The 11,766-nt window shown below is 36.9% G+C and overlaps 1 protein-coding gene across 1 annotated transcript in view; it reads right to left on the bottom strand.

The window, feature by feature from the left end:
* Positions 1-7,256: 7,256 nt before the first annotated feature.
* Positions 7,257-11,766, bottom strand: part of ZNF804A (zinc finger protein 804A) — a 307,201-nt gene continuing 302,691 nt past the window's right edge. Inside the window, exon 4 of the mRNA XM_059927291.1 lies at positions 7,257-10,667. Within this exon, the coding sequence (XP_059783274.1) occupies positions 7,430-10,667 (3,238 nt within the window). The 3' untranslated portion in view covers positions 7,257-7,429. The remainder of the gene's footprint in view (positions 10,668-11,766) is intronic.

Here is an 11,766-nt window from a genome sequence, read left to right as displayed (position 1 = left end):
CTATCACTTTTGTTTCAGTTCAACTGTTCTGGAGGTAGAAGCCATTTAACAAAATCTATACTTAGTTTTAGGCTTACTAGTTTAATGTGAAGATTAATGACTTACCAACTTTATATAAGTTAAAGTAAGAGCCACTTGTAAAATCATTTAGATTAAAAATAGTTGAAAAAGATAAGCAGATTACCTGAAATTCAAAGCATTAATTTGAAACTTAGTTGTTTTCAATAGTGTGTGGGAAATTTAATACAGTCCACAATAGTAAGGCAACTGAAATGTTGGATTTTTAAAAACTCACTCTCCTTGAATTTAGAATGTTACAACTTGGGCAGGCTCAGACCAGGGATATAATAGGAATTTGTCACAAAGAAGGGAACATGTCATGTAAGTCAATAAGCATTTTGGGCCCACATAATTAACTCAAGTACAGAGGTTTAGCTTCAACAAGTACAACTAGGAGGATCAAGACACAGTGTCCAGGTAGCAAGTTTAGGCAACAATGAAATGTTGAATTAATTGGTGCAACAGAAAAGGGGAAATACCAGAACACAATGTAGTGCTGACAAGAGCTAGGAAGGAGGTGAGATCTAGTTTTGTCCTAAAGGAGATGGTGGACTAAGTAGGGTAACCAAGGAGTTTATGCATTGAGAGGATTTTCCGGTTAGAAGCCCAGCTGTTGAACTAAGCCTGTGAAGCAAGATGAAATGGGCTATTTAGATAAGCATTACATCCTAGTTCTTGTAGGTAAAATGAAAATTTAATTCTGGGTATAATTCTTGGTTATAGGAATTAAGTAGGGAAGAGAATAGGAGAACCTTTTGGAGAAGCCTGAAGGATTAATGTAAGTATGTCATCAAAGATCCTTTACTTAGGACTTCCCTAGTGGCGCAGTGGTTGAGAATCTGCCTGCCAATGCAGGGGACACGGGTTCGAGCCCTGGTCTGGGAAGATCCCACATGCCACGGAGCAACTGGGCCCGTGAGCCACAACTACTGAGCCTGCGTGTCTGGAGCCTGTGCTCCGCAACAAGAGAGGCCGCGATAGTGAGAGGCCCGCGCACCGCGGTGAAGAATGGCCCCTGCTTGCCACAACTAGAGAAAGCCTTCACGCAGAAATGAAGCCCCGGCACAGCCAAAATTAAATAAATAAATTTAAAGTCTCTTTAGAAAAAAAGAAAAAAAAAAAAGATCCTTTACTTAATATGTGGGCACTTCCCAAAAACTTATGCTTTCTGCCTGTACCATCAATAAATATACTGAGGAATGAAGTGAAATTAATATTCAATGAGGGAATTAAAATAGTCTTAGAGACCATCAATACAAGCTAGATATGGAAGATAATAATACTAAACTACAAAGTATGATAAATTCCACTGAATATTATGAGACCTGTTTCTTAAAATTAAAATATATAATATAATATTCTAAATAGTATAAAGATAGTAAATACATAGAAAATATACCCCACAAAAATGTTAGGAAGTAATTTATAAAAAGTTAAAATGTAGCAGTTAAAGCCAGAATCCTAAAAAAAGGAAATATTAGTAAAATATGCAAATAATATATTCAAAATATTACCACAAAAAGGTAAAAAAATTAAAAATAATTCAGTTATTTAAAAATAAGATTTTAGGAGACTAAAAGAAAAGAAAAAGCTTGTTATGCTTAGAGTTTTCTACCAGGAGCTTCCGGTTCAAGTAGATTCCATATCCTATGTTACCAAGCATTGAAAGCTCAGGGCAGGTGCTAGTCTGTAAGATGCCTCTACGAATAAATAAAAGGATATTGCTCTAGGCATTTGGCTTAGTGAGCAATGGTGCTTTTGAGCAAAGGAAAAATAGTTGCTTTCTCTGTACCAATGTAGCCTATGCTGGGTCTGGGGGAGGGGGACACAATCCACAGGGCTGCCAGATGGTGAGCTAGATTTCAGTCATACTCAGCAACTCAGAACAAATTGCATAGCATTTCACTGCAGGCTTTAAATCAACACTTGAACCTCAACTGATAATATAAGTAAGCTTTAAGCCTTTATCATCTTATTTGTGAGAGAAAGTAAACAACTTATTGGAAAGCATCCCTGGTGGCAACTTTCACTCCCAAGGACAGGGGCTTAGCTAGGCAAATAAATGGAGGGGAAAAAAAAATAGAAACAAGAATGAGAAATGGAGACTACAGTAGTGTGGGAAAAAAAGACATTGGTGAATATAAATCAATACATAATGAAAGGGGCTTCCCTGGTGGCACAGTGGTTGAGAATCTGCCTGCCAATGCAGGGGACACGGGTTCGAGCCCTGGTCTGGGAAGATCCCACATGCCACGGAGCAACTAGGCCCGTGAGCCACAACTACTGAGCCTGCGCGTCTGGAGCCTGTGCTCCACAACAAGAGAGGCCGCGATAGTGAGAGGCCCGCGCACCGCGATGAAGAGTGGCCCCCACTTGCCGCAACAAGAGAAAGCCCTCGCACAGAAACGAAGACCCAATGCAGCCATAAATAAATAAATTAATTAAAAAAAAATACATAATGAAAGAGCAAACTTTGGATAGCTAAACATAAGATTTTGCATGTCTGCCTCTTTTACTGGACTTGAATATCTGAGTAGTAGGTGTGTTCTATTCATTCATTTATCCCAATATCTAGTTTAATGTCAGACAATGTCAGACACATAATATGCTAATGTTTGGTGACAAGTACTAATAGAAAGATGAAAAATAGATGATAGATAGATAGACAGATAGACAGATGATAGATAGGAGCTTGTGCTTTTCTCCAAGGGCAGGGGAAAGGGTTCAAATCATGCTTTGATGATTGATTGCTCACTAAGCTCTATTTTATTTTATTTTATTTTTTTATAAATTTATTTATTTACTTATTTATTTTTGGCTGTGTTGGGTCTTCGTTGCCGCACATGGGCTTTCTCTAGTTATGGCGAGTGGGGGCTACTCTTCATTGCGGTGTGTGGGCTTCTCATTGCGGTGGCTTCTCTTGTTGCAGAGCATGGGCTCTAGGCACACGGGCTTCAGTAGTTGTGGCTTGCGGGCTTAGTAGTTGTGGCTCATGGGCTCAGTAGTTGTGGCTCGCAGGCTCTAGAGCGCAGGCTCAGTAGTTGTGGTGCACGGGCTTAGTTGCTCCGTGGCATGTGAGATCTTCCCGGACCAGGGCTCAAACCCATGCGCCCTGCATTGACAGGTGGATTCTTAACCACTGTGCCACTAGGGAAGTCCCCCACTGAGTTCTATTTTAAATAATTCATAATTCCATTAAAAAATAAGTTATTCATGCTAAATGGTGTTTTGAAGCCCTAATTATTTTGGAAAATTACATATTTTTTCAGACTGATTTAGAACAAGTTTGGAGTAAAAATGGATAACAGTTCTGGAACTTTGTAATACAATCTGCATAGTTTTTAATTACATTTTCCCAACTCATTCTATCTTCTCATTTAACAAACTTATTGAGTGTTTACTATGCATTAAAATGGTACTTGGACTCAAGGAGCTCTTAATTTAGTGAATTTGAAGAACAGGACAATATATTCAACACAGAGAATACTTCATAACAATAGTTGAGCACAGTATTCCAGGTGAAAATAGAGGACAGGAAGCTAACATCTGGAGACAGAGGGAATATGGGTAAGAATTCCTAAAAAAAAAAATTGACATAAGTTGAATTGTGACTCATTAGTAGTTAGTCAAGTGAAGAAGCATAGGGAGGAAAGCATTGCGGGATTACAGAACATGCTCACACAAACTTGAAGATGATTGTAAGTAGATTAGAGTGATTGGCCTAGAGAAATTCTGGAATGGATGGTCCTGACTAGGGAGGCTGGCATCTACTTCACCATAGATTTTCCATGACTTGCTAAGGACTTTGATGTTTATCTTGAGAATAATTGAGTACCCATAATAGTCTTTAAAGTAGAGGAGTGTCATAATAAGGTTACATTTAAAAAATGGAGCCCTGGCAGCAGTGGGGAGGATAGAGTGTATGAATTGGAAATTGGGAAAAGAGACATTAATTTATAACAGCAACTCAGCAATTCAGGTTATTAACTACTAGGACTAGAACTATATAGAGTATACTGGTGAGAAATATCTGAGAAAAACTTAAGGAAATAGAGCCAAAAGTGTTCATTGATTAATTTTTATGTGGGCATAATACCCTGGCTTCTGACTTGGAACAGTTTAAAAAAATTTTTTTTGTTATTATAATGACATTCACAGAGCTTTGAAACAAAGGACAAATAATAGGTTTCAGTGGTACCTATAAAGAAAGATCAGAGATTTCAGTTTTGGGTTCAAAATACATAGTGGATATCTAGGTTGAGATGTCCTGTGGACAGTTTATACAGGGTTTCAACACATGAAAGGACTTGGATATACATATATATATGAGAGAGAGAGAAGGGAGAGAGAGAGAGAGAGAAGTTGAAGTAGTAGTAGATGAGTTTCCTTGTTTCCTTCCTGTCATCCAATGTGAGTTCCTTTGTTACTCGGCTACAGTAGTTACTTGTTACTTTCTACATTCAGGTTTTATTCTATATTCCAAATCACTCAGATTTACAATAACAAATCTATATCAATGCCTATAACTAGCAGACCAGAGATGGTGGGTAAGAGATAGTGTTAGAATCACTTAAATTCCCCAATTATATAGAATGTACAATAATTTACATCCGGATGGGACTGGGATTTTAGCTCCAGGACTTATGGACAAGCCATTAGCCATCCCCAAACCTACTTCCAGTGTATGACTGCTACACTGGCCTGACTCCTGCTGCCACTAATATGAGCTTGACTGGTGGTCCTCTCACAGCCTCATTGCTTGATGAGTCCACCCTGACTTACCTGTCTAATTGCTCTGCTTATTATTGATCTTCAGCCCATCGGCCTGATTCCCTTGATTCTGGAGTTGGTGTTATCAGAATAGATGAACAAGTGTGTCATCATACATTCATTTTAAGTCCCGAACTTATAACAGATGCCCAGACTACGTGAGCAATATCTTATCAAAGATATCAAGTATCTAAATGAATTGTTTGTAATAAGAATGGCTTCGACATACTCAGCTAACAGTCTTTTCTTGTCCAGCCACTGGTATCCACAAAAACCAATCAATTTATCTACCAAGCTGAGTTTCAACTACTCTTAACTGAGAACTTTCCTCCTCAAACTTTCTAGAAATTTCTATTATATAGTTACTAAGCAAGTATATTCTGCTACAACTAAAAAGTTAAGCATACCTAAATGCATTATTTTAACAAAAATAAATGTAGGAGAGCAACAGAATTGAAGACAAAATAAAAGGAATGACAGCATGGAGAAAGAAGCAGAGGATACACACAAATGATGTCTACAGTGAAATTAAGAAGGAAGAGATCAGGGGAAAAAGCAATTAAAGAATAAGAACAAGAGGTAAGAGGTGAACATGTGGGATGATAGTCAGAAGATGACAAAAAAAGAGGGAAAATCTGCATATTTTAAAGTGAAACACTTGGTTTGATTTTAAACAGCAGAAACAATCCTGCTCTGACATTAAAAACAAACTGGATCAGCATTCCTCAGTAGATATTCCCACCTATATTATCTTCAAAGATAGTTTCAAATATTTTGCTTGGGGAAAAATCACCCATTCCAATTTTAGTTACCATTTTTGGAACATGTTATCTTAGAGTGTTTGAAATAAAATTTCTTCTTTTATTATTTTTTCTTCTTATTTGTCAATCATGCAGTCTTTCACAACCATTTATCAGGAAAACCTTTAAATCAATGATTATTATGGCACATAATCAAGAAAGTAAACAACAGATTTTTCCCCTTATTACTCTACTTAAAGTAGAATTCAATATACTATTCTGCTATGGGAATATATGCTTATGCTCAATATTTTTAGGGTAACTCAGTTCTTACAGTAAGCTTATGAATAGCATTTCTTCAATACAGCATCACTTAAAAGTTGCTCTTCCTTTAGAAGGACTCAGTTGGCCTCTCTTTTGCCTGGATTCAATGCTAGGCTACCATAATCCTTTATCATTTGCACATGGTGAGTTGAATCCTCTCCACCAGGCATGCAGACTTTGTCTTAACCAGTGGCATGGACTGAGGCAGGTACACATTAGAAACTCTTGTGGAAAGTGTGATGTTCCCTAGTTTTCTATTAAATAATTATATTCTTTAGTACACATAGAAGCAGCACTTGAGTGAACAAGAATGCAAAGGTCATTAAAAATATAGCAGAATCTGGAAGGGTGATATGGATGGAGACTTTCTAATTGTTCCTGCGTGATTTGGAAATATGATAGAAACATGACTACTAGAAAGATTTGCAGAAGGAACAGCTATTTATTCACTCTCTTTCCCACTTCCAGATTCTCAGTTAAGAGTATATCCAGATTGTGTTTATGCCATTCTTCCCAAGATGTTATATAATGGTTAGTGATTAATTAATTAAACCTATTCCTTAATCCATGCCAACATTCTTATATATGTATATTCTCCGCAACAATTGAAAATAAACACAATACATTTGAAAATTTTGACATACAAAAATGTTGTAAGAACTTATATTGGTTACTTGCTATTTCTTATCTACTAGTACTGTTTAATAGTTCCCGGAATGACACTAAATACTTTGCACGTTTTGAGGTTATTCACCCCCCCACCGCACCAAATGCCAGCATTACTTTAACAAGAATTTCCATGGTTTATTATTTAGAGGGCCAAGTGTTCATGAAATATAGTAAACTTTGAGTATAAGCAACATTATGACAAACAGAAAAGCAAATGGACTTGTTACACTTATTCTGAACGATAGTATTATAGTTTAAGTATTGACAGAGCGCCAAAGATATTTTGCTGATCCTCTGAGGTTCAGAGATGCCAATAAACAGAAGAAACAATATAAATTCAAAACCTATTGTTACTATACAGTCTCAAAATAGTGAAAACCAACTAAAAACAAGGGTTTGATTTACTTAAATATTTAACAAAAATTTATTGCAAGAGAGATTTTTCACTGAATTTACAGTTTCAAGGAACATGGTACAAAACATAGTGCCATCAGCTTTGTCTAAACATTAAATAGGTGCAAATACACAAAGATTAAAAAAAAACAGAGAGCATACTTTACAACATAAATTACAGTACTATAAATATATTTTATATACATTATACATACTCTTAAGACATCATTTTAATATACAGCATATATTATATTGATTTGCAAACTATTCAGTGCCTTACTAATATTATATATCAGAAGCTTAAGAATTTATTTGCATCATTACACTTATAGTAAATGATTTCATATCAACGAGGCCATATTTTGCCTAGTTTATTTCCACCATTTAAATAGGCAATTATCCACTCAGATGAGCATTAACGTGTATAGCAATAGTTTTCACATGAATATTTTCTTTCCCTTTCATAGTGATGACTAAAAGAGGGGCTGCAGCGGGATGACCGAAGGGTGAGGGGACAGCAGTGAAGGAAAGAGTGCTTGGGGTAAAGGTGAGAAAGCCAGATGGCTAGGATGAAGAACTGAAGCTGGAATGATTGGCATCTGAGGCGGAGTAACAAAAGTTGGCTGATTCCCAGGACAAAGCCTTGGTCCTACTGGTCCTACTGAGATCTGAGGTAACGATGTTCTGTTGAGAGCTGGGACTTGGGACAGAAACTGTTGGTGTGGTTGAAGCACTTTAAAGGTTCCTGCAGCTGCAGCTGCTGCCGCGGCTGCAGCAGCTGCTGCATGCTGCTGCAAAACAGTATGGTGGATAGCGGTTACAGAGGTAGAACACAAGGGCTGCTGCAAAGGCAAAGGCTGCAGAGGTGTGCTAGGGGGTGGGAGGGCAGCTGGAGGAAAAGTGAATTTGACCTTGTTGGCCAGCATGCTCGGCGGAATGATGTGCTGGTAGACTTCACATGGTAGATTTTTGAACTTGTCATGGTTTTCTATTGGAATCAATAATGCTTGTTCTGGTAAAGCTAACGGAGCCAGGATCTGCTCCGTTGTTACAAAGGTATGGCCACTGACATGTGCTTCTTTGAATGGTAATGGTGGTTGTGCATTAAGGATTCCTGAATTAAAACACAGCCACTCAGTTGATGCCTCATTCATCTTTCCTTGTGGAAGGGCCTCAGCCAGTTCATAACGACAAAGGTATGATTTAGGTTGTGACTGTCTAAAGTTCCTTTCAATACTAGGCACCTTGAAAGGAATTTGCTTCTCGTTAATATTTGTATTCTCACTTCTTTCTTTGTGTTCAAGCAAGGTACTGTCCATTTCTTCTTTTGTTGGGGCACTAGCTCTGTAGACTGATGTGGTGGGTTCACTGGAAATCTCTGACAATTCACCAGAAGTGGTCTCCATTACGACCTGCTCAGTTTCACCATTGGTTTCAGAAGGAAGGGGATTGCTAGCGGGCAGAGCCAGTTTATTTTCTACTTGGTCCATTTGTTCTGAGTTCCTTTTGACATTTGCAGTTTCTTGTGGTTTTATTTCCTCTTTTCTGTCTTCACTTATTATTTCATCCTGGTGATGTAAGGAAGAGTTACCTTTCCTGGGATAATCTGTCTTCTCTTTGAGTTCCAAAGCTTCAAAACTGGTGTGGAATCTCCTCTGTTTCCTTTTAGGCTTACAAGGAGCAGAAGTGCGGGGTGGCCTCAAAAATTCTTCTGGTAGATAATTCTGTTGATCTAAACTTTCATCTGAAGAATAAGAATATGAATGTTGTCTACGTTTTTGATGGCATCTTTCTGATTCATTAATGAGAGAATTATAACCTCTTTTAACTGCCTGGTTCTGACTCATGCATTTCATTTCATTTTGAAGAACTAGGCAGCTGTGATCTTGACTACAGCTGGATGTTTTGGCTTTCCAACTACAGTAAGTTCTGGAGTATGTTAAATTATGTTTCACAGAATGTATCATTGTTGAATTGGATTGTCCATTTAAAACAACTGAGCTCTTTTTACAGTGGTTTTTAGAACTGATAATAATATTCTTCTTATTATTGTATTCAGTGTTCTGGGTTTTACACATTTCTTCATTTTCACTTAAGTATATGGATGCTGATTTGGGCCTTTTATCAGGTAATTGCTGTGAGTCCAATAATTGCTCTGTAGCTAAATACTGTTTTTCTGAAATTGTTTCCAGTAGATTTTTCCTAGTTTTATCAGTGTAACTATTTTCTCTTTCCATTTTGAAATAAGTTTCTGATTCTTTGATTTTCTTTCCATAATTATGGCGACATAACTTTCTTCTTTTTTTCTTTCTTCTACTTTTATGGAACCAGGGTTCATGAGTATCTTTCAATCTTATTTTGTTGTATTTGCCACCAAGAGCATCCTGTTTTATCTGATTTTTAGTAAAAGCATATATTTTTGTTTTTCTGATCCTACAGGAAATATTTTTATACCTCTGACTCATACTCTCATTTTTTCCAGAATCACAGCTATTGGAGAGCGTATCATCAGCCAAAAGAGGAGTGACTTGGGTATATCCATTTCTGCTACCTCCAATTTCATGATCAGTAAGTCCTGTCACAGATGTGTCCTTGCAATCTAAAACTGGTCTCTTGCAAATGTCTTCTCCCTTCTGATGAGAAGAAAGATCACTTAAGGGCAGCTTATTTTTATCTAGATTGTTGTTTAATTTAGTGGACTTGAAGTCAAAACAGAGAGGATTACAGCTATAGGAAATTGATGGTTGAGTAGTTGTGTAAATCAGCATTTCTGATGGCCACGGAAGAACTGTGGATCCATCTTTGTTAAGTACGGGTACAAATGGCTCACATGGTCTTTTATATAAATCCATTTTTTTATGTAGGGTTATATTATCCTCTTCAGAATTTAAAGGGGCCAACATGTCAGGGCTGTGATTTTTACATTCAGCTTCAATCGTGGATGCATCATTGTCCTTAACACTTTCCTCTACGGTAGCTTGCAAAGACAAGCAGTCATTAGCCATATCAAGAACTATAGATTTATTTCCTAGCAAGTCAGAAGTGTTACCACTTGCAGGTATGTCTTCATTAATAATAACATCTTCCAGTGGAATTTGATCTGCTAAAGGGACTGAATTTTGACAATTATCTGCATCAGATGATGAAGGGAGTTGAAACTGGCAAAATGGAGGTAATAGTAATGTATCTTTTTCACTAGAAACTTCTTTCATCTCTTGAGTTTGAGCAGTTTCTCTGTCAGTGCACCTTCCTTCTGGTGGATGAAAAGAATTAGCTTTCTCCTCATAACTCAAAAGCCCATCTGTTGGTGAAAAGAGTTGAAGATGACAAGCACTGGGGACAAATCTACTTTTTCTGCTAAATCCTTTTGCCACAGAGGCATCATCATTGCATTCAGAGAAGGCTGCAGCTGAGGACTCCAGCTTCACGGATGCTTTCTTTGGAAATGCAAAAGAAAAGCCAATTTTGTGTCTGTGAATCCCCTGGGCTTGATCTCCAAGTTGGCTCTTTTTGGCGGTATAACTTTTCACGCTTTCTGGATCTGTAGCAACAGTGGTAACACCTTTAGCATTCTCTTGGCTATGAATCAAAGTACATTTGAAATCTTCCTGGTTATTAACTGAATCCACAACAACTCTTTGGGAAATTTCATTACAATTTTCTCTCACAGTAACAGTTGTTGACTTGAACATAGGGCCACTTCCAGGAGCACTACAAAAAGAAACAAAAGTGTGTTTTCAGCAAGGACACTTGAGGAAAAATACTCAAACACTTACAACTTAGAAATGTCAGCGTAAGATTTTTTTCAAGTTTTAAAATCTTTGTAAGATAATTACTTTCATGTAGTGCAATTGCCTTCCATAGAACTGCAATTTAATTTAGTTATTGGATATTGTTTGGGATAACTTGGAGATGATGTCTTGAAGTTACTTTTATAGCTATTAACAGCAACGGTCAAAGACATTTCTATGCTCTCAGCCAGTGTTTCCAGACCAAGAATTTTTTTACCCCCATGGCCTCTTCAGTGACATTTTAGAATACAGAACTCTCTAAAATAAAATTACTTTTAATTCACAAACACTCAACATCATTGATCCTATATGGAGAATATGAAGGAAGTTAAAGAAAAACTCTCAGTCATGATGTAAGCAGGGCTGGGAATTCAGTTCAACAATTCAATTCAACCAGTGTTCACTGAGTGTCTACTAAAGGCCAGGTGATATGCTCAATGAGAGCTCTGAGTCTTTTGGATTGGCTGTTCTTAATATTTAAAAATTATCCTGAAGTTATCCATTATATCATTATATAGAGTAAATATTGGAAAAGACTATACTTATGATGTGGTTTCCATTTATTTGGAATTACAGTATACCATGAATAGTGAGCTCTTATTAAAAGAATGATACTGTCCAGCACATAAACAAAGAACTACCTAAGTATCATCTTTACCCCAAAAGAATTATGCTGTTCAGAATTTTCCATGCTTTTCTGAAAAGTTAGTTTCTCAGAAGTTATAAATGGTCCAAATTTTTTTAATCGAATAATTTCTTCAGTATCTAACACAGTGGACTGTTTTATTACCTTGTTTGATATTAAGAAGCAACACTACTTAATTTACACCTCATTAGAGGCACCAAATTACTGGGAAAATCATGTGCCTGGGGGAGCAGTGTAATGTGAAATATTTATGTGTGCTAAGAAAAGTAATTTAGATAAGAAGTTTTGCTTCTTTTGTACATATCTTATTATCAGCTCTACTTCTCTTAATATATTAGACTTTACATTTGCAAATGAATTAAATTACATAGGT

This window comes from Balaenoptera ricei, chromosome 7, assembly GCF_028023285.1.
Source record: "Balaenoptera ricei isolate mBalRic1 chromosome 7, mBalRic1.hap2, whole genome shotgun sequence".
In the NCBI taxonomy this organism is placed as follows: Eukaryota; Metazoa; Chordata; class Mammalia; order Artiodactyla; family Balaenopteridae; genus Balaenoptera; species Balaenoptera ricei.
The sequence above is the reverse complement of the archived record's forward strand: the minus strand, read 5'-3'. Positions and strand labels throughout refer to the sequence as shown.